The sequence below is a fragment of the Panicum virgatum genome, chromosome 6K (assembly GCF_016808335.1).
Source record: "Panicum virgatum strain AP13 chromosome 6K, P.virgatum_v5, whole genome shotgun sequence".
Lineage (NCBI taxonomy): Eukaryota > Viridiplantae > Streptophyta > Magnoliopsida > Poales > Poaceae > Panicum > Panicum virgatum.
In genome coordinates, this window is record NC_053141.1 from 44,467,704 (window position 1) to 44,494,992 (window position 27,289).

Below are 27,289 nucleotides of genomic sequence, written 5' to 3' on the forward strand. Positions count from 1 at the left end.
CCTAGTTCATGGGGCGCCACCGGTCGTGACTACGATGATGATTGGCCGGGGTGGGCCGAAGAGGAGAGAAGGGAGGAAGACGACCCCTCCGAAGGTGACAGCGGCAAGAAGAAGAAGAAGGACGACGACGAGCCTGAGGACGACAGCCCCAACCGCAGCGGGCATCACTCCGGGTGCTGTTTCAAGTGACGCAATGAAATCGCGGATCTCTGCGCCACCATTGATAGGTGTCACGATCAACTCGTGGCAATGGATCGAAGGATGGACGACATCGAGAGCTTGGTTGAGAGAGACTACAACTTCCTTGTCCGCAACATAAGGAAGTTATTCGGGATGGTCGGAGATCTACAAAAGCAAGGAGGAGGGCGCCCTAGATGCAATTGCCCTAGGTGCCGTTGAGAACACCGACGAGCGTCACACTCGTCTTTTATATCATTGCGACGAGGACGCCGCATAATCTAAGCATGGGGGAAAGGTGTGACGGCTCGTAGATTGAATTTTGTTAGTCTTTGTTTAGTCGAAAGTTCGTCGTGTACGTGTCTTTAATTCCGCATGTGTGAGAGTCATAGTCTAGCGTTGTGTGGTTTATTTTTCGCATATGTGAGAGTGAGTCTTAAATTAGTGTTGAGTCATAAAAATAAAATAAAAAGAGTCTTTGTTTTTTGTTGGGTCGTGCAATTTTATTTATGCATTCAGTTTTACTTTATTTTCTTTAAAGCAATTGTTCACGAGCGTTGTCATGAAAATTAATTCTTATTTGTGGAGCTTAGTAAATTATTCGTCCATGTTAATACCCACACTTGAGCTTTGATCTAGCACTTGGTTTTGATTACGCTTGCGAGTAAGGCATGATTTGGAGGACTTTAATTTCATAAAAATAATAAAACCCCTACAAACATAAGGTTGATCAAGTTCTTGACAAGTCGAGAGTAAAAATCCTATCATCCAAAAGCTATATTCGTTCCACCATAAGCATTGGATGTGCATTGAGTTGAGTTAGGATTTCTTTCTCTTGGGAGTTTTAATTTCGAGCAATGATCGTGTCCATAATTTACGATTTGGGCGAACTTGAACAACGATTTAACTGAAGAACAGCGCACGAGGATACTCACATTCCGGCCTCCGTTGTCGGAGCCAGGCCGGCGCCGCAGCGAACTGATGGCTCCTCTGGAACTCTGCCGCAAGCCGCGCCACCGCGACAAGCTTCCGCCCCCCGCCTGCCGCCACGCACCGCCCGGCGCCCGCCTACTCGCGCAGTCGCCGGACTCGCCGCTGCCCACTGGTCGGTTTTAGGCCGCCACGGCCTAGTGGGGTGATATCACTCATCTCGTGGACCTGGACTATGAGCCCCGTTTGCCAGGGCTCCATGGGCAGCTCCGAAACCGGCTCCGGCCGGAGCCCTGCCAAACGGGGGCGTCACTGGCAGCTCCGGCTCTACAGCCCCGAAAAACGCGCTCTCTGGAGCGCTTTGGGGGAGACGGATCCACAAAAATGTGGCTCCGCGCGGGGCACCGCTAATTTACGGTCAACCGTATGGGAGGCTCCCGTACGGTCGATTTTCCGACAGCTTTTTTTTTGTTTTTAGAAATTTTTTTGTCGTTTTCTGAGAAAAATAAATTCAGACATTTTTTTATGAGTCAAATAATTTTTCAAGTGAAATTTTGATGGGTAGAAAAAATTTCAAGAAACAAATTGGTGAGAAAAAATTTTACGAGAAAATTTTTGACAGAGAGAAATTTATCAAATGGAAGAAACAAAAAAATGTACATCAAAAAAAATTGTATGCAAAGAAAAAAAAGTGGATCTGGGCGCCTCCCCGCCGCTGCCGGCCCGCCCCGCCACCTCCCCGCCACGGGAGCCGCCGCGCCGCGCCTCCCCGCTGCAGCCGGCCCGCCCCGCCACCTCCCCGCCGCCGGAGCCGCCACGCCGCGCCTCCCCGCCGCCGCCGGCCCGCCCCGCCGCCTCCCCGCCGCCGGAGCCGCCACGCCGCGCCTAACCGCCGCCGCCGACCCGCCCCGCCCCGCCGTGCTTCCCCGCCGCCTCCCCAGCGCCGCCGTCGGGCCACCGCCGCTGCACCGCTCACCCTGGGGCGCGGAGCTCGCCGCGCCGCTCGCTCCCTGGCGCCGCCGCCGCCGCCGCGCCGCTCGCCTGGGGGTGCAGCGCTCCCCAGCAGTGAGCGCTCGCCTCCCCTGGATCCAGAAGGAGAAAGAGAAAATGAGAGAGAGGAGGAAGGGAGCGGGTGAGAAGGAGGGGGGATCACGGAGTGGGATATGCGCTGCAGGGGAGAGAAGATATGTTAGCACAGTGGGGCCCACCATGTGCTGCGATGGAAAAAATCGACCGGGAGGAAGGAAACTTACGGGCAACTGTAAACTCAGCATCGCGCTCCGCGCGGCTCCTCTGTTTCCCAGCCCTGCCCCCGGGTGGCCTGCCGGCGGCGGTCGCAGGGGCAGCGCGAGGAGCAGGTGGCCGGCCGCCGGCGGACCGTGGGGAGGAGGAGGAGGCCCGGCTGCGGACCGCGGGGAGGAAGAGGCCCGGTGGCGGCGGAGGAGGAGGAGGCCCGGCTGCGGACCGCGGGGAGGAAGAGGCCCGGCGGCGGCGGAGGAGGGAGGAGGCCCGGGAGAGGCGCGGCGGCGGCGGAGGGAGGAGGCCCGGGAGATGCGGCGCCGGCGGAAGGAGCTCGCGGCGACGGGGCTCGAGGCGGCCGGCGGCGTGGAGAAGAGCGGCGCGGTGGAGAGGGGCGGCGGCGGAGGGAGCTCGCGCCGGCGGGGCCCGAGGCGGCCGGCGCGGCGGAGAGGGCGGCGAGGAGGAGACGGGTCGGGCGGGGGGAGCTCGCGGGAATGGATAAGGAGGAGAGGAGAGAAAAAATAAGAAGGAAAAAAGAAGAAAAAAAGTAAAAAGAACATATATAAGGGTAATTTTGATATTTTGCGACATCAATTCAACAGGTGAAGCTGTTTTGCCAAACGTTTTCCAAAATGGCTTCAGCTCCACCAAAAAAGCCACTCCAACAGAGAAGCTGGAGCTGGAGCTGTTTTTGGAGGAGCCGGAGGCCTGACAAACAGCCATGTAGTAAGGCTGACATTGCGCGGGTCGCAGTAAAAAAACCCATAGCCCTTGATACGAAGGAACTTCCCTTTTCCTTTTTTAGAATAAGGAAAACATGTCCTCTTTATTAGTCTTGATGTAATTTTGTTCACCCAAAAAGTACATTCATATGGAGGCGTAAAAAAAGTAATACACAGAGGCCTCTTCTACTAGAAATCACATGCATCACGATGTATGAAAGGAAGAGGCACATAAAGCAGAAGAAAGGAATTAGGAATAGGCTGTTTCCTTAAGCAAGCAAAGCTTCATCTGCATCCTTTTTCCCAAGAAACACATTACGGACCCACGATTATATTACCACAAGTAGCTAGCAAATTTTGCCAATGAGCACAGCAAACGTACCACAGCCGAATTTCACCCATTCAGAGATGCTGAAACAAACAAGGTCCTTAGAGTTTGAGTCTGAAGAATCTTTTCAGAATTCAGACCAAGGAACCTTATTTTCAGATGAAGTACTGTTCGGCTTCAGGTTTCATTGAAAGAATAAAGTAACGAAACTACAGAAGGTTATATGGAGTGTAAAGATGCAGAAATTTGATACCATAAGCAGTTGATATTCTAACATACTTAATATATATCCTACAGCATTGAGGAACCTAAGGCTGCATTAGTCAGTCTATAATAATGGCAGAAGTCAACATCTTGGAAGCTTAAGCCACAGTCGAGCATAATACGGCTACTAGATAACACTCGCCAGCTTTCCAATATTACACACTGACACTATGGTTCAACGCCACTACATGATTCTTTAAGGATGTTACATCCCAACCCTCGCCTTCAGCTCAGCAGCAAGCGGTCGAAATTCCTGTAACAGCCACAGGAAACCATCCGTGAAAATTATATTTTTCAGGTTGTTGTCCGTTGCAAAGTAGTCAAAACACCTGCTCTTCAACACTGGGCAGTTGTAAGTCTCAGCGCAAACTAAAATTTGAGCAAATGTATCTTCAGAGATGTTATCCCACAGCTTACGAGCACAGATAAACTTCAGTCGATCAATTGCATATCGATCAGCCGCAGCAAGCAGATGCTGCATGATCTCAATGAACGCGTCCCCAAACTCATCATCTTCAGGCAACTCATCTGTGTACATGAACCCAAGCATAGCTTTAAAGGTTGCAGGCTCAATGTCTTGCAGCGTGATGGACGCCGATTTGGAATCTGCCATGGAACCAAAGAGCTCGGCTTGAAACACTTGTGAGCGAGCAGCGAGAATAGCACGGTGAGCCTGGATTGTCTCCCCTTTAACGATGAACGAAACATCGGTACCGACTTTTCTGTCAAGCAGGAGGCTCAGATCACTCCCTATGTTGGAAGGTGGCACGATAATGGTTTCATCACCAAGAACTATGATACTACACAGAAACGTGACCCATCCGTTGGAGAGGTAGGTTGACTCCAGAACGCTTCGCTTCAGGAACTGATTCCAACCCCAGCAGTTGGAGTCTTCAGAGTCAGAGTAAACCTTCACTAGCTTCTTTTCATGGGAGAAGGATGGTTCACCACCCCTCCCCTGCAGAAAAACTTGACAGATGGTCTTGACGGCTATGGAATCGCTGATGAGCTCGAGGTACATAGAGACGTACTGGCCCCTGTCCTCCTCCCGGTATCCACGCGGGTAGCAGTTAATCTTCCAGAGGTAGCCCCCGGCGGAGATAACCTCCGAGCTGACGGCATCCCCGACGACGAGATCTATCGTCTTCGGATCTGCATAGTGAAGCTTCAACTCGAGAAAACCAGCGCCCGACATCTTGGCCTCCAACTGCTTCCTGCTACGATTGATGTAAACTTTACACCCCGATTCGCGAGCTAGAACGACCGCGAATCTCAAGGAAGCTGAAGAAGCGCGCACGGGGTTACTCACATTACCGGAATGGCGGTGGAGGCGGCGGTGAGCGGAGGAGCCTCTTCGCCCCGTGCCTCCGCTGAGCGCACCAAAGACTCCTCCTGCTCGCCCTCACCACCGGCCGCCGTTCGTCGCCTCTTCGCACCGGCGCCGCCGGCTCGCCGCCGCTCGTCGCCTGCGGCTCGTTCCTCCACTAGGAAGGCCGCGCAGCCTTCTGCGCGTGGCCTGATTTTATCTTTTATTTGTATTATATGAAATTTTATTTGATACAGAGAAGAATAATATAATTAGATTGATAAAATATATTTTTTAAGATTGTAATGTATGTGAGACTAATTGGTCAATTTGTTATCTTTTTTTTGCCGCAGGTTATTGCTGTAATTACTGTTAGTAGGTTGAATAACTTATGTAGTGAAACAACTGTATAGCATTAACATATAAGATTTGTGTTTTTATTCTATACATGCATGAGATTTTTAAACGTGTGTCGTAGGCTAATCACTTTTTTGGCCATCGGATATCGGATCTGTTTTTTTTACTCGCTACCCCCACCGACATCCTCCTCCCTCCCTCCCATTTTCTCTCTCCCCCCACGGCTCGATTCTTCTCCCTCCCGGCACTCCCCAGTCCCCACTCCCCTACGCCATCCTGGCGGTGGAGCTGAGAACGGCCGGCGGCGCACGAGGCGGGCGGCGGAGGGGCGTGGCGGCGAGCAGCAGGCGACGGCGGGACTCCTACGCCGAGCACTATCTGCCAAGTCCATGATTCGTGGATATTGAGTCAGTGCACCATCAGAGGCACAGGCTAGTTAACACGGGCTACCAAACCAAGCAAGGCACAGGCTAGTTAACACGGGCTACCAAACCAAGCAAGGATAAAGAAGTGCACCTCAGCCGGACTTGTGCTTTCTTGTGCTTCCTTGCACCGCGAACCTTGTGCTAATCCATTTCCTAAGCAAGCCAACAAGCAGAGTATCAGTTCTCTCTCGGTGGACACAGCAAACACACATGCATGCACACGGCACCTCTCCCATTTTCTGTCTCTGTCGGTGTGTGCAGCATTAATTCACCTTTCTCTCTCTGTCTCACGTCTCTCACTCACTCCCTCTCTGTCGTGGACAAAAGGCCACGAGGCAGCAGGGAAAGGGATCCGCTGCAGTTCGGCAGCCTGCAGTTGGGCCACTGACAGGTGGGCCTGCATGTGTGGGGCCCACGTGTCAGGGACACCACTGCAGGGCACTCAACTGCAGCGGATCTCGTTCCAGGCAGCAGCAGCTCTCTATTCTCTCTCTGTCGGCGGACTCCTCTCCTCCATCTCTCTCCTGTGGCGGTCGGATCCGGCGCCAGCGAGCCGGAACTAGGGTTTTTAATCCCGACCGGTGACCGGTAACCGCCGGCCTCCGGTTCCGGTATACCGGTCCGGTTTGGCCGGTTACCGGTCGGAATAGGTGGAATTCAAATTTGAATTCAAACTTCCACGTTCAACCGGTTCCGACCGGTATACCGGTCGGTTAGATGGTAACCGGCCGGTTTGACTGGTAACCGGTCAAATTCAATTTTTTTTTCTTTTTTTGGTTTAAATTCAAATGCCCACAAAGTATACTAAATAAATATTTGTATAACATATTTTAGTCTAAATGAACCCTCCAACCCTTTTTATACTACTTTTACATTGTATTTGTATACTTTCATATGCACGCTTTTTTATTTAACTTATAAATTCCGCAAACCATACTAAATGAATGAATTTTTGAGAAAATTTGACACCATTAGATTCTTTGCACCTTGAAATATTTTTAGGAATTTTTTGGGATTTTTTCATTTTTTTGAATTCAAATTTAAATTTTGAATTTTGACCGGTTTCATACCGGACCGAACCGGAACCGGTCAAACCGGACCGGTTACCGACGGTTCGGTTAACCCTGGCCGGAACCAGGCGGCAGGAGCTCGGGCCGGTGGCGGGCGAGGGCTCGCGGCACCCGGGCGGCAGCGGCCCGCCCAGGTGGCGCGCGGCGGCGGCCGACTCGTGGGGGCGCTCCCCACTCCCCTGCGCTCTCCTGGCGGCGCACGAGGCCGGTGGTGGAGGGGCGCGGCGGCGAGCAGCAGGCGGCGACGGGACTCCTGCGCCAACTATCAAAGGTTCTCTCTACAGTCAGGTCAACTGTAAAGCATAACGAGTTTGACAAATTCTTTAACCTGGGATTCTTGAGCAATTATCAAAGGTTCACCGCTCCAGATTGGGTTAGCCAGTGAATAACTTGTCAATGTATGTATTTGAACGATTGGAAATACTAATTATCTACTAAGTATCAAATTTAAGAGTTGTCGTGAAAATTTAAATATGTAGGCTTCACATGGAGACAAGATAGATAGTACTGTGAAAATACAAGTGGTCACATAGGAAATAAAATGTATTTGCGTCAGCGAAGGCTGCTGCTTAATTTCTAGAGGTTTCCAGTCGCGACTGCAATTATGAGAGGACAGGCCAAAAAAAACCCTCGATCCTTATCCTTTCCCTCTCGGTCTGTCTCTCGTCTCTCTGTCTCTCTCTCCTCTGTCTCTCACTGTCTCCCCGTCTCTCTCGATCGGTCTCTCTTTCGCGACCATGACTGAGCATATTTTTCATTAAAAAAAAGTAATTACAGACATAAATTTTGATATGACCAAACAGAGCTTGACCAGCACAAGAGCACAAAGAACTAAAAATAAAAAAAAAACACTGAAAAAACGTACACACAAACCAAGAAACACAACGACAACACGAACAGCAGCAAAACAACACAGAGAAAACAAAAGGCACGACCCACTCCTCTAACCTGCAAGCAAAAACCACAACGTCCAGGGTGCCAAGGTCTACGACCTAACAAAGGTGGCAAAGCATCCACCCTATCAACCAACCACGACGGCAAAGCATCCGCCCGAAGCAAACTTAAACCAACGTGACGACGGCGGCAAAGCATCCGCCAGACCGGAACGGCGGCAAAGCATCCGCCTGCGAAGAGAATCCGACGACCAAGTGCGACCCGAACGATGCAGATGAAATGAAGTGAAGGCAGGCGCAGAAGAAGAAACTCTCCGAGGAGAGCAGATGACCGCCACCAGCAAAGCTTCCAAGACAACGCCTCCAGGAAGAAAACGACGCCACAAGCGTCGTCGTCGTCCAACCAACATGGTCTAGGTTTTCACCTGGAAGGCAAGCTGGAGAGGGAGGAAAAGGGCGGAAAGATAACGCCTTCAAGAAGGTAAACGGTGCCCGAGGGCGTCGTCGTCATCGGTCCGCAAGCGGATCAAAGGCTTTCGCCACCACCCCTTTCCAACCTAGAGCCGACGGCCGTCACACAGCGAGGGGCAGGCGACGGCCGCCACCGGTAGCCGCGAGCCCCAGCGAGGGAGGGCCGCGCCCGGCAGGGGGGCACCGCCGGCCGCCGCAAACCCGACGAGGGAGGAGCCCAGCGAGTGGAGGGTCGTCCCCTCGGACAAATCCGTCGAGGGAGCCCAGATCCGGCCCGGGGGAAGCCCGATCCGGTGAAGGGGACGCCGGATCCGGCTGCCGCGGTCGGCAACCGGAGGCGTCACAGTGAGGATCCAGTTTCGCGAGGCCGGTGAAAGGTAGCCTCCGAAGCCGCACCCCACCGGCCGCCCCGGCCGCAGCCGCCACAGCCCAGGTGCCCGTAGTCGCGGGGGACGCTGCCGACGCCGCCGACAGGTCGCCGCCGCGCCCAGGCCGCCGAAGCCGCGTCCCGCCGGCACCCCGACCGCAGCAGGTGCCGCGGCCGCGCCTAGACCGCCGCTGTCGCGACCCTCCGCGCCCATGCTGCCGCTGACACCGCATCCCACCGCGCCGAGGCACTGGGAGAGCAGCTCCGGCCGTTGAGGGCGCGGATCTAGCCATCGAGGGCGCGGATCACCGCCCGCGAGGTGGATCCGACCGCAATGCGCGGAGGGCAGCCGCCGCCGCCGCCGCCATGGGCGGACCAACCACCGAGAGAGGGAGGGGGGCCAGGCCCGCGGCCAGGCCGCAGTAGGCGCCGCCGCCACGCCCCACCCGCGGCCAGGCCGCAGCAGTCGCCATTGTCACGCCCAGGCCGCCGAAGCCGCGTCCCGCCGGCGCCCCGGCCGCAACAGGCGCCGTGGCCGCACCCAGACCGCCGCAGTCGCGCCGACCGCGGCAGAGGAAGCCGACGAGCGGGAACGGCCGGGAAACATCGGGAGTACGCAGATCCGGTCGCCATCCGAGCGGATCCGGTGAACTCCGACGTGGATCTCGCCGCCGGCCGTGCTCACGGTGCAGAAACAAGGAGAGAGGAGGGGAAGGAGGAAAGGAATTGGAGGAGGGAGGGGTCGATCTGATGGCCCCGCCGCCGCCCTCCTCGCTGCTCGCCGGGCTTCCGGCGGACAGCTCCGGCGGCGGCGAGGGTAGAGAGCATGGGAGGCGGGGGCCGAGGTGGGGGGACGGGGGCGACGGGTGACTTGCCGTTTCCCTCCAGTCCTCCCTGTTTGCTTGGCTTCTCTCTCTCTCTTCTTCTTCAGCTCGGAGGTGGAGGCGGAGGGTCGGGGTCGTGGCGGGGCTGCCCGCGCTGGGATGCGGAGCCGCGAGGCCGGAGGCGGAGGTGGTCGTGGCACTCCGCGCCCTCGGCCATGGCCTCTGCACATCCGACCTCCTCCGCGCCGTCCAGCATATCCGGCCTCCTCCACGTCGTCGTCGCCTCCAATCCGGCCCAACAGAGCGCGTTCATGCTCGAGCTCGATCCAGCGCGGGGCCTTGCGGCGGCGGAGGAGCAGGGGCCCTGTGCGGATCGAGCTCCCTGGCGTGGAGGCGGAGGCGCGGCCTGGCGGCGTCGAGGCGAGGTGCGGGCGTGGAGGCGGAGCCGCGACGGGGGGTAGCCGACCGTATTCAGAGGCGGAGGCGCGGCGGCGCCAAGGCGAGGGCTGCGCGCGGCGCCGTGCTGCCCTACGGCCCTCCCCTCCCTCCGTCCCTCGCCGCTCTCTCTAGGCACGGGCGAGGGCTGCGCGCGGCGCCGCGGCGGCGGCCGGCGCATGGCGGCCGGCAGGAGGCGCGGCGGCGCATGGTGGCCGTTCGATGGCCCGATCGGACGGCCGATTTTTTTCGGGTGACGTGGCGCGATGAGAGGCTGGGGAATGACACCGGAATGTTGTTTTAGAGATAGAGATTTGGTGCCGGGCCACGGCCACCACGGCCTACCGAGGATAGATCCAACCCGCCTCACTCGTGGGCCTGGGTAGCTTGTGGCCCATAAAGGATAATGATATTCTTTCAGCTACAGATAAAAACTTCTCAGAAACACACACACACACACGAAGTCCTAGGATTTAGCAATTTGAAATTTCTGTTCTCGAGTGAATCAAGAAGTAAAATTCAATGTGTAAGTCTAGAAATTCTAGACGATACGGTACTATGGTATGCCAATAAGCAAAATGCAGACATATCTGAGCCAAATTTCGCTTGTTCTGACTGACTTCTTTTTTTTTTAAATGAAAAGTTCTGACTGACTTCCGAACTGCTGAAAAGAAACGAGCAGTCCTCTGTTCGCACGAGCTTTCATTTCCACAGTGGAGAACAGAGGATGCTTGGATATCGCATCGCACAAGTCCTAAACTCAATGCACAGCTACATCATGACGTATGGATCGAAGAGCAAATCACAAGCTGCTCTTTCAGTTAAATTGGCAGGAATGAAGTTCGTCAGGTAGCCATCACGAGTTCACCATAATTTCAAAACACACTGCTCTCCTGTTCTAGCATGGCACATCTTGCACTGCTGATTCTAACTACAGAGCTGCAACGGAAATACACATTGTTGACATGGATCTGTACTTTCTAATGTGCACGAATCAAAGACCATCGAAGAAAAGTTCCACGAGTTGATTTCATCAGGACAGAAAAAGCCGTAACCAGGAACATCTCTGAAGTAAATTTCATAATTAGCTAATTCATGCACCCTTTGCATCCTACCATTCCCAACACGCCAACATGTTTGATGAGATAAATATATCTAATTATACAAGTCTCATGGTTGTATGGTATCAAGAAAGTTACTGAAGCTTTATTACACGATGGCTACCCAATCTGCTCGCCTACATTCGTTTAGAACAAATGGGGAAAAACTGTGCACGGTTGCCAGAACCCCGTATAGATTATTCTGCTCTTTATTTTAAAGTTAATTTCCACCATGTGTGGAAATTAATCCACAATGTGTGGATCCAAGAGGCACATGGAGAGCAGCATAGCACAAAGAATAAGCAGATTTCCATGGGTAAGAAGTTTTATCTACATCTAGGTGCCACTAATTATATCCATGGTAATAACTAATAAGAGAAGTTTTATCCGGCATATAGTTCAAAAAATATCATTACTGCAAAAAGGTAAACTTGAAAGCTACCTTCACGGACACCCTACTTCAGGACTGGATATATCCATGCCCAAAGGATAAAAGTTAGATTATGTTACACCATAACTAAAGACGCTTAGAATACTAATATAACATAACCTCAAACCTCTCTATATTTACATGAGTTGTGTGACAGATGCACTTGGCAGCAACTTCATCAGGCACTGCAAGAACAGGTGCTCTGTTCATCACCAATTAAGTACTTCAAAATCTAACAACTACTAGTCCAGCTCCAGCATGCTTGAAAGGGACACCACACTAAATCTATGGTCGCACACTTGAACTCTAAAGGTTGATGTTTACTTTTTGCATGTTATATCACAACCCTCTTCCTCAGCTCAGCAGCAAGGGATGGAAATTTCTGTAGCAAAATCACAAAACCATCTGTGAATGCCGCCTCGTTGAAATTTTTCCCCACAGCAAAGAAATCCAGGCACTTGCTCTTTAGCTCTGGACAGTTGTATGTCTCGGCGCAAACTAGAATAGATCCAACTGTGTCCACCGAGATACTTTCCAATAATTTCAGAGAACAAAATGAGCTTCAGCCGGTCCAGAGCAAACCGGTCAGCCGCTGCAAGTAGATGCTGCAGCATATCAATGGGAGAGTCTCCGAGCTCACTGTCTGCAGGAAAGGAATCGGTGTACATGAACCGAAGCATAGCTTTGAATGCTGCAGGCTCGATGTCTTGCACCGTGATAGACGGCATTGTGGCGTCTGCCATTGAGCCGAATAGCTCTGCTGCGAAGACCGGTGAGCGGGCAGCGAGCACCGCACGGTGAGCAGGGAACTGCTCGCCATCCACAATGAACGAGACATCTGAACCAATGGCGCAATCCAGCAAGCGGCCGAGGTGGATCCCTATGTCGGGTGGCGGCGGCATGGATATGGGCGTGGGATCCTCTGCAACAACGATGACCCCGCAGATAAATCTGGCCAAACCATCAGTCATGTAGTACTGAAGATCGCTTCCCTTAACAAGCCAAGACGACCCCAATACGCCTTCCGGCTGGAAAGCATGAAGAATCCTCTTTGCTACGTTCCAAGATGGCGTGCCATCTCTGTTTAGCAGGAACCCATCAAAGATTGCCTTGACATTTTCAGATCTGGAGACGAGCTTGACAAGGATCGAAACGAACCGGCCATTGTACAATTTGTACTCGCTTGTGTCCCCGCGCGGGTAGCATATAATCTTCCAGAGGTGCCCCCCGGCACGGAAGCTCTCGGAGCTGACGTATTGCCCGATGGGGAGGTTCTTCTTTTCCGAATAGTCAAGTTTGAACTCGAGAAAACCAGGGCCCAGCATCTTGGAACGCTAATTGCACCTAGAACGATTTTCCACGAATGAACACCGATTTGCAAGCAAAGCAAACATCCATCTAAAAGGATTCACAAGCTAAGAAAACCCTAATCCTAAGAAAATGCCGGAAGAAAAGCACAAGAGCATACTCATAATCCCAAAAGAGGTGGTGGTGGTGGTGGTGCGGAGATGGTTAGGGCTCGGAGGTTGCTCCAGCCAGCCTGCCGTGCCGTCTCCCTTAGCCGGCCGTCGCCTGGGTGAGCTGATGGCTCCTCGTGAAGTCCCCCGGAAATCCGCGCGGCAAGCCTCTGCCTCCGCCCGCCCCCGCCGCCGATCGCCGCCTCGGCGTTCTCGCCTAGGGCACGTTTCGCGCTCGCGGTTTTGGTTCTGAAGAGGGAGACGTTGGCCGCCGTCCGCCGCGGCCTAGTGACGTAAGCAAGCTCCGACTCCGAGTGTGTGTGTGCTCCGTCGCACGTGCTGTGGCCCATCATTCGTCGGGCCGGGGGAGAGCAGCCCAGAAAAGCGCGGGCGCGACATGTGGCCCATCACCAGGTACAGCCGTACAGGCATGGCATTTTCATTTTTCCTCTCTAGTCTCTCTCCCTCTCTCTCTCCCGGCCAACATCTGAACTCAAACTGCATTACCACTTCATGTTGCTCTTTAAGGCATGTGAAACACATTGCCATGAAAAAATCGTATAGGAGCTCAAACTGTCGCTGAACAATCAACAAATAAAGCAGACGCTGGCTAGGAGCAGCAGCTTTTATTTGGAATGAATTGATGAAGGTAACTCTGTCAGAACTTACAAGGAGGATTATATCTACTGTGGAGGGGAACACAGGTAATCTGTTTCTTTTACATGTAGCGTGGCCAAGTTTGTCCTTTTTGGACAAATTTGTTGTGCCTTTTCATATTTTCTCCGTGCCAAAAGGCCTACTAGTAGTGTATAATTAGTTTGAATTATTTCTTCCGTTCTTTTGCTTGTCATTCTGGATGTCGAAATGGTCTCCTAATAAGCATCCTTTTTTTTTCTCGAACACGCGGGAGAGCTGCGTATCTTTGTATCAAGAGGAACCTAATAAGCATCCTTGGCCATTATATGTTTTTCTAGGTGTAAAAAGGAAATTATAATATGGCTAAATTGAAAGCCATAGTTAGTTGCATATCCATTCAATATACAGGTGAAAGTTGATTTGCATGTTGAATTTGGCGAAGGAACTATTTACATAAAAAAAGAAAAAGAAAAGAGAAGAGTTGGATTTGAAGATGTTGACTGCATTTCTGTCTTACGGCACTGATTGGTTTTGAGGGTTGGATGCATGATGTGGCCCAGCTTTTGTCAAGAGTGATTGGGAGACTGAGGGTTCTGCTTACTGAACCTTGTCAATACTGCATGAGTGAAGACATGCTGAAGGAGATCTGTAACGACCCGACTCGGGTAACGGCTAAGATCTACTCTGCACGTTGAGTAAATCACACCTGCTAAATAACTCTCTTGCGCTTTCGTCATCGCTTCGCGCAAAAAGTTGCAACCGGAGTTATTCAACTACCCTGGGCCTGGTATTTAAGCTGGCTTGTCCCTCTCTCAACTTCCAGTCTGGGACTATACTCCTGTCGCTACAGTATTTTTTCGGCGCTACAGTAGCCGAGCTACAGTACCGGGGATTCGCCCCGGCCCATCTGGCCCGTTCTGTTACAATCACCCACCCTTTAGGATTCGACGCCGTCGAATCATCGAACCAACTTAAATACCACCAGGATCTCCTGTCTTGGCCACGTCCCATACGTCTAGTGCTAACGGTCCCATGTACCACGTCCGTGCGTCCAGTGCCAACGGTCCCTGTGCCACGTCCGTGCGTCCAGTGCCGGCGCATCCCGATGCCCGCGCATCTGTGCCCACACGTGCCCGCCCACATGCCGGTGGCATCTGCGACCACGCGCCCGTGCTCATGCCCGCGTACTTATGCCCGTATGTGGCGTGAAACCGCGAGAGTCGGCTCTGATACCACTGTAACGACCCGACCCGGGTAACGGCTAAGATCTACTCTGCACGTTGAGTAAATCACACCTGCTAAATAACTCTCTTGTGCTTTCGTCCTCGCTTCGCGCAAAAAGTTGCAACCGGAGTTATTCAACTACCCTGGGCCTGGTATTTAAGCTGGCTCATCCCTCTCTCAACTTACAGTCTGGGACTATACTCCCGTCGCTACAGTATTTTTTTCGGCGCGGATGCACTCCCGGTGGAGGGGCGGCAGGCAGCCCGCCTGCCCGCCCTTCAGGGGGGCGGCAGGCTCCCCCCTAAATATAAAAGCTGAGCCCCTTCCCTCGCACTCTCATTTTCTGCCCACGAAATCCAGAGAGGGGGAGAGGAGGGGTGAGGGAGGTAATTCCACCGGCGAAGCCCTGCCGGATTTTGGATACGAACCGCAGATAACCAATATTTCTCAACTTTTTCATTGAAATTTTTTTGTATGTTTTAATTCTATGATTAGTATTTTTTATTATTGCAAGCACTTAGGGTTCGGATTAGTGGCTATAATTGAAGCCATACCATGTTTCTGGATTAATTAAAATAAAGTCTTTGGATGGCCAGATATGTCGAGCAAGGTGGCGTTTCAAGTTCATTACGGTGACTTCTATGGAATTACTCATGATTCCTATGGAGTAAATCTATCAGCATTGGAAAGAAGACAGTGCAGTCTAGATAAAACCCTAGAGAGGAGTTTTGAGTCCATACAGAAATGTCTTCACAAGAAGTTCAATGTGAATCCAAAGACTCATTTGATTACGGTTCATACCTTGACTTCCTGGGAAATTAATGGGGATTTCTGGGAGTTGACGCATATAAGTAGTACGGAAGAATGGCAACATTACATGCACGCAGCTCTTGAATGTGGGTGGCCTCTCGCAATGGTAATTCAGATTCACCAGAAGGCCGGTGATTTAGGTGAAGGTTCAACACACACATCTGACTGGAATGAAGAGATGGAAGAGTATAAAGAAGAAGACAACTTGCAAGCTCCAGAACCAGAACCACAAGGTTTAGCAGATGAAGGCGAGCAGATACCTGGAATTGTGGAGGACATGGAGAAAGAAGACCAGGATGCGCGAATAATGAAGCAATGTGGGGACTCATCGGACGATGAGGACGATGAGCGCTTCCTAGTGCTAGGTGAATGGCGTGAAGAGGGTTTTGGGAATCTAGTGGTACAAGATATTAGGAGTTCGGAGTTTGAATACAGAGTGAATGAGGTTGTACAAGGGGCAAAGTATCGTACCATTGAGGATGTGAATGATGCTGTGAAGCTCTGGGCTGTATCTCTGATGAAGGAATTCAGAGTACCGAAGTCTAGCAGCAAAGAATACGAGGTGAGGTGTGCAGATAGAGACTGTACATGGTGAGTGCATGCCTACAAGGGAAAGTTCAAGACACACTTGGAATGTTCAATTGTTACACCACATATTTGTAGATTGACAGGTGTTGTGGGACATCATCGTAATATCACATCAACTTTCGTGGCTAAGAAGATGTATGGGTGATTCTTGACAAAATGGATTACGAGCATGCATTGATAATTAGGGACATTGAACAGAATTTCCAGTATGTGATCAGCTATGCAAAGGTTTGGCGGGCTAAACAAAAAATATTTGATATGAGATTTGATTCTTATGAAGCATCATATGACAACATACCTCGTATGTTTGAAGCTTGTGTGAAGAATTTGGTTGTAATGAGTGAAACCTTCAATGTAATATCTTATGTGTTATCTTGTTTAACGTTCAATTTAAATTTCGTTCATTGTATCAAATTGGTCAGCCCCAAATGCTTGGACACATGGTTTGTGGCTACCTTTAGCACAAGCACCAATTAAACAAATCAAACAATACTGAACGCCAGCTCTACTTGACCGAGTCATGGAGCCACACGAGGTTCATGGTTCCAAAAAAATATAATCATTGCAATCAAACATAGCAAACATATAAGTATTGCAATTAAAGGTAGAGGAGGCCTGCCGCCCCGTCATAATTTACTTCACAATCTAGATCGATCAACACCATAACACCATATGATACACATCATGTCATTTCTTGGAGGCCATAGTTCGGGGGGCATGAAGTCATCTAGGTCGTCATCCCAGTTAACAGAACTTGGTGCTGGAGGGGGTGCAGCTTGACTTGATGAACCTCTTGACTTTCCCTTTCTCTCTTTTATGGTTCTACTTTCATGTACAGGGGAGGAACATCAGGTCTTGGAGGCCATGGTTTGGGGGCATGAAGTCATCTAGGTCGTCATCCTAGTTAACAGAACTTGGTGCTGGAGGTGGTGCAGTTTGACTTGACGAACCTCCGGTTCTATGTGATTGCGGAGGCCAAGTACTATCACCCGAAGATCTTCCACGCCTCCTTCATCTTGTTTGCGGCATGAGTCCACCGAACATACATACCAATTTATGAAAAATTGGTATTGATTTGTTAATCACCTCTGTGTCCTCGGGGTAATCCTTGCATATAATTACACAATAATTTTGAAATTTACGGAATATGGATTACAAATGACTATAGATATTAGATCCGAATGATAGTTACCTTAATGTGCATCTCATACACCTCTAACCGCATCCATATCGTAGAAGTACTTTGTACGAAACCAATAACATTAGGATGATTAGCTAGTTTACATACCCTCATATACATCTTATGGCGTTCTAGCAGGTGTCTCTTTACATCTTGCGTTGTAATACCTCGAAACAATGTGAAATCTTTAAACTCTACTAATTTGGACAACACCATCTCTATCGTACCATCCGCTAATGGATCCAACTTCTTACTGATTACAAGATGTGTCATGATCTCAAGAATTATACTAGATTTTTCTTCGGTCCATAAAAATCCAACAGAATTGGAGGCAGCCATTGCCTTATGCTGCAATAGCAATAATGTACTGTCATTCTAAGTTTACTATTTTATATTTCACTATCCAAAAACTAAATCTATTCTAATTCATAATTATTTTAGAAACAAGTCTATAATAGTTGAGAAATATTGGTTACCTGCGGTTCGGATTCAAAATCCGACAGGGCTTCACCGGTGGAATTACCTCCCTCACCCCTCCTCTCTCCCTCTCCCCTCTCTGGATCTCGTGGACAGAAAATGAGGGTGCGAGGAAAGGGACTCAGCTTCTATATTTGGGGGGGGAGCCTGCCGCCCCCTACCGGGCTGCCTGCCGCCCCTCCACCGGGCGGCAGGTGCCTGCCGCCCGGCAGGTGCCTGCCGCCCGGCAGGCTCCCGCCAGGGGCCTCCACACAAAAAAATTATATTTATTTACATGTAGGTCTCTACCACCCCCGCCGGGCGGTAGGGGTATAAAACTGTAAAATGTGAAACCGAAAATATATTTTTGTAAAAAAATGTTTTTAAAAAATATAAAAATAAAAAAGCCGCCGCTGGGCGGCATCCAATGTGGGCCTTGAGTAGACGGGCCGAAATGGAGGCCCAGGTACTAGTCTGCAACTTGAATCCGCCTTGGTGTGGTGGGAGCGCGCAGGCACTGGCTGCTGAAAAATCTCTAGGCAAATTCGAATGGTAGTTTGTGGTAAGCAGACGCAGGAGCTTAGAGCTATCATCAGTTTGCCTATCATCAGGTTTTGCTCCCTCTCCAAACCAAAGTAACAATAATTTAATAAGACGAATAATGTTTTCGTTTTTGTTGTGCCCAAAAGCCGGCAGCGAAGAGTGGGGAGGGGGGGATTCTCTGAAAAACAATATAGCCTCCATTCTGAATTCAGATAACCTTTTCACCTACTACGCTGGTTATCAAGAAATTCCTGCCACAAAGCAAGTTAACAATTCCCAGATATGGAATTATGGAAACATAATACAAAAAGAGGCTTATGAAGTTGCCTTGCAAATTAGCAGATCAAGGACCAAACCAAAGTCAAGGGTACCATGCATGATCGATGGATTCAGTTGCCACTTGCCAGAGGTTTCGAATAGAAGATCAAGGAGACTCTGCAAATGGCATAGAATCGGTGCGATAACAAGAGTACTTTAACCATGCTACGTGCTTGAATAGGTCGGATAGCATCCATATAGATTAATGTTACAGATAGGTAGTTTATAGTAGCACAGCAAACACAAACCCAGATTCATGACATGACATATTTAACTCTTTGCTGCATCTGCATAAAAAAATCGTAAGTGGCATCTAATTAATTGACATAGTACATGATACTAATAACGATTGTGATTAGCCTAACAAGCTGCAAAAAGTGATGCACGTCCAGCTAGTACTTAATTAGTAAGAGGCGTACAAGTTACTCAGGGTACTGTCCGCCGTAGATCACTCAGGGCATTACTACAAATGACACTTCTTCAAACAAGCGCACAATAGGCCGTGTATCGAAACGATATATGCGTCGCTCCCCAAGGGCGGCACGGGTGGAACCCCCTCCCGAGCGCTGCCGCCACCTCCCATGCTTGCTCCCCGTCTCGCCGCCGCCCGAGTGGCTGCCGGAAGCCCACATGGCCGCAAGAAAGGCGGCAGCGGGGCTCCGCCCGATCTCATTCTCAATTTTTCTTCCTCTCGCCCTTTCTTTGGCTGGCTTGTCCATGGCAGATTGTAACATCCCAAAAAAATTCACCAAGATAAATCACGCGCTAAAAATAATTTTCAAAATAATTTTCATCGTTGAGCTCAATTATTCTAAACCCCCTTCCCGTCCGAGCTCCTAATCTCCCAAAATCCTCCCCGGCGATCCGCCGTCCCGACACCCGCACCAGTCACCGTCTCATCTCTCTATTCTCCTCGTTCCGCGTGCGTCGCGTTCAGCCGAAGCCGTCGCATGCTCCCGACCGTCGCCATGAATCTCGCCGACCGCCACTCTCTCTCTTTTTCCTCTCTCTCTTCTTTTTCTTCTCTTTTTTCCCTTTTTCTTTTTCTTCTTTTCTTTTCTCCCTCCTCCTTTCCTTCTCCTTTCTTCTTTCCTCCTGCTCCCTGGTCACGCGCACGCGCACGCCCCTGCTCCCGGCCGCCCCCACACGCTCCATGTGCCCGGATGCTCGCCGCGCCGCCCGTCGTTCAACACAGCGCCGCTCGCCCTGCCCGAACCGTCCTCCAGCTACGCTCCATTGACCATCCCTGCGCGCCGACGCTCACGCCACTCCGTGACGCTCGCAAGCAGCCGGAGCTGCCCCCACGCCATTAAAGGCGCCTCGCCGAGCTCGCCAGCCGGCCACCACCGCGCCTCCCTCTTCCACCACCTTACCCTTCCTATAAATAGGCTCCTCGCGCAGCCCTCGGCCACTACGAACTCGCCCACCACCGCTCGCCTCCTCCCCTAGCCTGCAGCGCCGCCGCCACGCAAGCCTCCGCCCGCCGCCGCAGGCCCCCGTGGGTGTGCCTCCTCGCTCCATCCCAGCCCAAGGTGAGAGGGGCAATAGAATGCCCTCGCTCCCCTCATTGTTTTCCCCCTAGCCCCGCTCGCCGCCGTACCCCAGGGCGCCGGGAATCGGCACCGCCATACGCCCCCCGCCCCTTCCTCTGCTTTCCACGGGAGGGAGGAAAAAGAAGGGCATTTTGCCCAAAACCCCCCCCTCCCCTCTCTCCTTTTCATTTAAGAGCCCTTCCCCTTTATACCCTTTTTCCAAATAAACCCCCCTCATCTTTAATTATTCCAAATCAACCCTCCACCATACAAAAATATTTATAGATAGATCCTTGCCATTTTCTAGAGTAACCCTCATATTTCCAAAAATACTAAACAAGCCCCTGCCATCCCAAAACTATTTACCAAGAGGCCCTTGAACCCCGGTTTAACCCCTAAACCCCTCTTCGACCTATCATTTTATGCGCCAGAAATCCTCCAATCACCCCGAAACTTTACCATGTCATTTCTGATATATTTTCAGCCATGTCATTAGAAAATCTCCCGAAAATATTATTCCTATCTCCATATCTTAACCTTCTCCGATTCGAGCTCAACGATAAAACATTTATTTCTTTTTATTTATTGTGTGTTTGTTTGTGTGCGTCATAGATACCAGTGTGAACGAGGGAGAACTCGTCGAGGAGTTCGCCGAGCAGTACCACGAGCCGGAGGCTGAGGAACCGTACCGCGATCAAGAACTCTCAGAAGGCTTTGAAGACGGCAAGTTCAATCTCATCCTTTGATTGCATATTTCGACCCAGTTTTATAAACACAACCTATTGGCCTGTTTTAGAAAATTGCATATGCTTTTACTGCTGAAAATATGGTTGGATAGCCACCCCTTGATTTTTTATAACCATTCCTTGACCACCTAAATTAATGTCGAAATATGATTTATTCTATTTGGATGTTAATCGCTGCTAGAATGTTTAGGACCTTGTGCTTAAATTACAACACAACGAATATGGTACAACTTGTTTTATAAATGGAAAAATGTGTGAGTGTGTGGTAAGGGAAAATGTGGAATTTTTGGAAACTAAAAGAAGGATGTACTTAGATGAGATGGATGGCATTCTTGTGTGAATTGCCAAAAGGTGTGCTCATACCGGCGTGGTTGAGTAATATTGGGGGATATCCATCTTGTCGCAACTAAGGACCGAGTTGATGTGTCATCTTGCCTAACTCGACTATCATGTAAACCACTCGACCGTTGTGTGTGGCAACAGCTTAGCATAAACCCCACTAGTTAGTCTGATAGCCATCAGGAGAGCTGAGAGCAACGGGTGATCAAGGAGAAGGAATAAGATCGTGGTGACTTATGCCCTGGTTAAACCTCAGTGATAGGTCAATGGCCCTTTGGCGGAGTCCGTGTTGGCTATTCAGGTCTAGCTAAGGTGGGTAATGGCTTTGTTGGGATCTGCACCGATACTATAGTGATCGTGTTGCGGTACCCCACTTGTAGGTAAAGTTGCACACATGGGCAGAGTTTAAAAACTATTCGAATAGCCATGCTCATGGGATTGAGCGAGTTACAGTTTGGTCACACAACTAGTACTTCTTTTGGGAATGGATGGGTTGGCATGAGTTGTTTTGGAAAAGTGTCTGGCAGCTGTGCCGTGTGCTACGGCGGATGAGGAGCCCGGTAACAATTTATAAATTTGGATCCTGCGTGGATCAACCATACGAGTTACTCGGTACAAAATAATTGCTTTGAAAATCCTTTTCTTTCAAAATAACCCATGCATGAAAATTAGTTTTCCGCAAATTAAACCTCAGCCTTATCCTTGAATTATCCTGTGCATATCTGTGTTATCCCCCTCCGTGGATGGGGTTGGACTTGTTGAGTACTTTTGTACTCACCCGATATATATTTGTGGTTTTTCTTCAGAAGAAGATCCGGACTTTGTTGTTGAAGACGTTTAGTAGAGGTTGCGTCCGCACCCAACCTTGCCTGTGGTGTTGGCCCTTTGCAAGATGCTTCTGCTAGCACATTACTCTGAGCCCGAGCTGGAAACCGTCTGGGTCGTGCTTTGGTGTTTCACCGTAGCTGTTTTACTACTTATTATCGTTTGTATCGAGTATCCGCCTCCTCGGAGGTTTGTACGGTGACTGAACCATCTGTTGAATAAATGTGTTATCAACCTCCTGGGACTGATATTTGTATCACATTTAGTCTCTACTTATGTGGGGACGCTTCACAGATCCACCTCACGTGCGGCCAGATCTGCGCCCTCGCGTCCGGATCTGCTCTCTCTGAGCCTCGGCGCAGTGGGACGCGGCAACGGCGGACTGGGCGTGGTGGCGGTGCTTGCTGCGGCCTTAGCACGGCGGGGCGCGGCGGCGACGGCCTGGGTGCGGGGGCCTGGGTGCGGCGGCGCATCCTCCTGCAGCCTGCTGCAGAGGGTTGCGGCGGCGGCAAGCGTGCGGGGTGCGCGTCGAGCTCGGCGGCGGCTTCGTGAGGAGAGTCCCTGGTGTGCCTAGCCATGGGCGCGCCGATGCGGCCCATGGCGCTCACGCTCGACACGGGGGGCGACCTGGTGTGGATGCAGTGGGCGCCCTGCCGCGGCTGGCTCGACCACGTCCTCCCGCGTTGTCTCCTCTCTCGGAGGTGACTCGGGCGGCGCCCACCCGCCGCCGCCGGGCAGTTGCTTGCCGGGGCTGAGTACGTACTGTGGGATGCTTTGGCGAAAGCCATTTCTGGCGACCTTGCTGGTGCCGATGGCGGCGGCGTCCTAGGACGTCATTCCCACATTAGGGGCGTCATCTTGAGTTCTATCCCTACTGCATGGGGGTTCTCTGAGTGAAAACCTTATCCATGCCTGGACGAGCGATGGCGGCGTCATTAGCGTCGTTCCCTCCTCGGAGGCGTCGTCTCTTGAGACCCAACTCGACCTCCGGCGGCAGTTGGGCGGCGCCGGCCTGGCTGCTTGTAGCGCACCACGTAGACTGTCTATGTGGCGTGGGGCTGCGTCGAAAGATGACGCTTGCAGCACTAGCTGGAGGCGATGCTGACATGTCCTCCTACCCTTGCGTCAGACGGAGGTTTATGTGAGAAGGCAAGCAACAGACTATCCGGATATCAAACTTGTAATTAGGCGAGTGATGTGATGATTTGGTACATGTGAGTGCATTGAAAGATTGAAGCGGAACGAAGAAGAAGTTTGAAGCGTAGTCTTTTAGGTTTCTTTCGTTGTTTTATAGCTTTTTTTTCTTGTATTTGTGAAATTCCTCGTTCGAGGTCTAGAGACTAAGAGCTCTTGTAACCCTTTTGGCTGTAGTCATTCACTCGCGAATGGTCAAGGTCTGAATTTTTCATAATCTAAAAAAATCAAAATGATATATAGTTAATAGTAGAAAAGCATCTTTTTCAAAGGCTTCACAATAACCAAATAACAAAGAAACAAAAAGCACAAAAACGTCTACTCATATATACCAGCACTTAATGGCCAATACAGGACAAAAAAAAAGAAGGCGATCAAAAAATTCTAGCTCTCATTAGTTTGCCAAAAAAAAACACTTGAGATGTGCTTGGATAAAATCAGATAGCCTGAACTATATACGCTACGATGTCTTGCACTAAGCTACTACGTCAATCGTCATCATCGTGTCCCACAATCCGCTCTCGCACTTCAGCTATAGTAGATGGGAACTTCTGCCATAAGTTCAGAAAACCCTCGGTTAAGACGACCTTCCTGAAGATTTTCTCCTCCACAAGAAAACCAATGCACCCGTCCTTCAACTCTGGGCAGCTGTACATGTCAGCACAAGCTAAAGCATCGACGACGGTCTCAGCCGACACGTTTTCCCAGAGCTTCTGCGCACACATGAGCTTCAGTCGCTCCAGTGCGTACCGGTCAGCTGCGGCCAGCAGATGCTGCACCGTCTCAGAGGGAGACTCCCCAAGCTCGTCGTCTCCGGGAAAGGCATCCGTGTACATGAACCGAAGCATGGCTCTGAATGTCGCGGGGGTGATGTCCTGCTGGGTGATCGACGGCGTCGCGGCCTCGGCCATGGAACCGTGGAGCTCCACTCTGAAAACCGGCGACCGGGCGGCGAGCACCGCCCGGTGAGCACGGAACGTCTCGCCGGCGACGACGAACGACACGTCGGACCCGTCTCCGCGATTCAGCAAGCTGCCTAGATGCTCTCTGATGTCGGAGCACGGCGCCGGGATAGGGTTTCGGCGTAGCACCATGACCGTGCACACGAACGTGATGTGCCCCTCGTCATTCAGGTAAACTTTGGCCAGGTCGGCTTGCCTCAGGAACTGAGGCCACCCGAGCTTCCTGTTCCCCGCGTGGAACACGTGAACCCCGATCCTCCTCGCAAGGTTCAGCGACGGCTCGCCGGCCTTGTCCATCAGCCAGGCCTCGAAGGTTGCCCTGACGGCGCCTCTGGAATCGCTCAGGAGCTCGAGGAAGATGGAGACGTGGCCGCCGTGGCTGCCATCGTTAGCCTCCTCTACCCCCACGCGGGTAGTAGTTTACCCGCCACATGTGCCCGCCGGCGGGGAAGGCGTCGGAGTGGACGGCCTCGCCGGCGGCGAGGTGCTTGGTCTGCTCGTTGTTTACTTTGAACTCGAGGACAGCCGAGGCGGAATCCATCATGGTGGTCTGCGCCCGCGCTGCCTTGCGCGGGCGTTTGATGCCGATCACTGAGTAATTGAGAATTGAGATAGAGTAAATAAATTTGACGACGACAAATTAATCATCGCGGAATTATTATCCGGTCGATCTCTGAACGAGACATCGATCGATTCGAAAGCTGAAGAACGTTAATTAATCTTGAACCGACGAAGAAGAGAAGGAAGAGAGCTCACTGTCGTCTGCGTCTGGGATCCGCGAGTGCTCGTGGGCGAACACGAGGCGCCGCTTGACTCCCCACCCTCCTCCTGGGAACAGCTGTTCCAGTAGCGATCCGCCTGCCTCGTCGCCAACTCCCGCCATCCCCGGCCGGCTCGCTAGGGTTCGTTTTGTCTCGAGCCTGGCGGCGGCGGCGGTCGGAGTCGGAGTCGGAGTCGGAGACGGAGTTGGGTACCGAACCGTCGTGGGTGCGGGCCAGATGCGTGCGTGGCCCAGGCCCTGCGCGCTTGGGAGCTAGCCCATGTGTATGCGGTGGGCCGGTGTGGCCCAAACAGGCCCGTCGTGAGGTGGAGTTGGAGCCAGCCCAGTCCACTTTGAGGCCCAAAATTCCTGCACTCCGTAGCAGGAAACTCTCTCGAACGGCCTTAAAGTGAATAATAATAAAAAAACCTCCGGGTGTCTAGAGAAAAAAAATCTCTGTCCAACATTGTTGCTGCTTCAGTGCTTCTCCCTGCAGCTGCAGTGTATGTGTATCATGTCAGATGAAAGGAAACTGCGATACAAGGGAACCTGCTAATCTGAATATGATGTGGGAAAACGCTTCCATTGCAACTGATCGCAGTCAGGTGGTTGCAAACACAATTGCCTGCCTGCATCAGGGTTTTCCACGACAAGAACTGGGCAGGGAAAACAAACATTGTACTGTACAACCAACCTGAGAAATACCATAATGCTGCTGAGGTTCGAAAAAGATACAAACCTTGAATCCTTGCCTATAAAGCAAACGACCAGCAAATTCATGCACATGGGGTCACATTAGGCAGGCACACCAAGGAGGGAGGGGGCGAGGGGTATCATACATTCAAGTTATTACTAAGCGAATCGAATAGCTAGCTAGCACTTCACTTAAAAGTAATCCAAACATAATTGGGGCATACCAACAGTTCTATGGATGGGATAGATAGCATCCATGCAACTAAGATTACATATATTAATAAGTAGCAAGCAAAATTAAACATCACAAAAACCTTCAGGTTTACATATAGCTAATTAGTAGGGAGTAGCAAGCAGAATTGAACATCTCAAAACCCTTCAAGTTTAACCCATCTTCAGGTACGGTGAGTGGACATGACCAAGGGAACAGATAAAGAAACTTAAACAAAGATACAGTAGAATAATACATAGCAACTATTAGTAATCTCCACACATTTGCTGTTGAGCTAAGTGGCAATCTCCGCACATTTGCACTTAGAGCATAAACAAGAAGGCATAATTTTTCCCAATAGCAAACATGCTTGATCAGAATGTACAATGAGATTGCAGACAGCACTAAAAGTATCTAAACGCCATACTTCGCTAGCTCAGCTTCTCACTGCTTCATGCCTTCATGTCCCAGCACCATCTCTCAGCTCAAAGATAATGGCTGGGAACTGCTGCACCAACCTCACAAAACCCTCCGTCAACACAGCTTTCTTGAAGTTCTCCACAGCAAAGAAGCCATTGCACTTGTGCTTCAACTCCGGGCAGCTGTACATTTCAGCGCAGGCTAGCGTATCCGCAACTGTATCCACCGACACATCCTCCCACAGCTTCTGGGCGCAGAGAAGCTTCAGCCGGTCCAACGCATACCGGTCGGCTGCGGCAAGCAGACGCTCGAACATCTCCCGTGGAGAGTCCCCACCAAGCTCGCCGTCGTCTCCGGGCAGGGCGTCGGTGTACATGAACCGGAGCATGGCTCTGAAGGTTGCAGGGGCGATGTCACGCAGAGTGATGGACGGCATTGTGGCCTCGGCCATGGAACCGAGGAGCTCGGCTTTGAAGACCGGCGACCGTGCGGCGAGCAGGGCCCGGTGCGCGTGGAACGTCTCGCCGCCGACGGCGAACGACACGTCTGTCCCGTCCTCTGTGTCCAGGAGCTCGCCGAGATGTTTGACGATGTCCGAAGGCGGCGCCGGAATACTAGAGCTGCCATCACGCGACACCCTGATGGTGCATAGAAACCTGATCTGCCCATCCTTGACGTGTTCGTCAACCAGACGGGTTCCGCTGGTGCTGCCCGTTCCACATCGCCTCCGGTTTGCGGCAATCACAACTGGTTTCCCGTCCTTATCCATCAGACTCACCTCGAAAATGGCGCTGACGCTGCTGGACCTGCTCACACTACGGGAAATATCACATTTGCCGTGCGCCATAATATTTGACGTGTGTCTAATGTCGGGCACACGGCAAACTTAGGGCGCACGGTAAAATGTGTGTTTGCCGTGTGTAGTTTAAAAAGACACACGGCAAATTTAAAACACACGGTAAATTTTTCAATCCCGTTACACCTATCCCACATTTGCCGTGTGCTTACGGATTAAACCCAAGGCAAAATTTAAACACTCGGCAAACATTTGAAACAC

General features: G+C 51.3%; 4 protein-coding genes and 1 pseudogene across 6 annotated transcripts; all 5 read right to left on the reverse strand.

Moving 5' to 3' along the window:
• Positions 1-3,622: 3,622 nt before the first annotated feature.
• On the reverse strand, positions 3,623-5,185 carry LOC120712906 (BTB/POZ and MATH domain-containing protein 1-like). Of its 3 annotated transcripts, none has more exons than XM_039998837.1 (2): positions 4,970-5,185; positions 3,623-4,877 (listed from the first exon to the last, which is right to left on the reverse strand). In XM_039998837.1, exon 2 carries the CDS (start codon positions 4,853-4,855, stop codon positions 3,866-3,868), a length of 990 nt encoding a protein of 329 aa, XP_039854771.1. In that variant the 5' UTR covers positions 4,856-4,877; positions 4,970-5,185; the 3' UTR covers positions 3,623-3,865. The 3 variants fall into 3 exon arrangements, with proteins under 3 accessions (XP_039854771.1, XP_039854769.1, XP_039854770.1); XM_039998835.1 differs by having other exon boundaries at positions 3,623-4,874; positions 4,970-5,181; XM_039998836.1 differs by having other exon boundaries at positions 3,623-4,874; positions 4,975-5,177.
• A 4,291-nt stretch (positions 5,186-9,476) lies between these two features.
• LOC120713538 lies at positions 9,477-9,989 on the reverse strand. The gene has a single exon (XM_039999476.1). The coding sequence runs from the start codon at positions 9,987-9,989 to the stop codon at positions 9,477-9,479; it is 513 nt and encodes a 170-aa protein (XP_039855410.1).
• A 1,326-nt stretch (positions 9,990-11,315) lies between these two features.
• On the reverse strand, positions 11,316-12,667 carry LOC120639260 (annotated as a pseudogene).
• A 10,823-nt stretch (positions 12,668-23,490) lies between these two features.
• LOC120639261 (BTB/POZ and MATH domain-containing protein 1-like) lies at positions 23,491-24,547 on the reverse strand. The gene has a single exon (XM_039915234.1). The coding sequence runs from the start codon at positions 24,443-24,445 to the stop codon at positions 23,675-23,677; it is 771 nt and encodes a 256-aa protein (XP_039771168.1). The 5' UTR covers positions 24,446-24,547; the 3' UTR covers positions 23,491-23,674.
• A 1,725-nt stretch (positions 24,548-26,272) lies between these two features.
• Positions 26,273-27,079, reverse strand: LOC120713540 (BTB/POZ and MATH domain-containing protein 1-like). Its single transcript, XM_039999477.1, has one exon. It carries the CDS (start codon positions 27,077-27,079, stop codon positions 26,273-26,275), a length of 807 nt encoding a protein of 268 aa, XP_039855411.1.
• Between the last annotated feature and the right edge of the window lie 210 nt (positions 27,080-27,289).

Excerpts from the sequence above, each read along its gene's own strand:
- LOC120639261 (XM_039915234.1), bottom strand. The coding sequence starts at position 24,445 with ATGGACAAGGCCGGCGAGCCGTCGCTGAACCTTGCGAGGAGGATCGGG.
- LOC120713538 (XM_039999476.1), bottom strand. The coding sequence starts at position 9,989 with ATGCGCCGGCCGCCGCCGCGGCGCCGCGCGCAGCCCTCGCCCGTGCCT.
- LOC120713540 (XM_039999477.1), bottom strand. The coding sequence starts at position 27,079 with ATGGCGCACGGCAAATGTGATATTTCCCGTAGTGTGAGCAGGTCCAGC.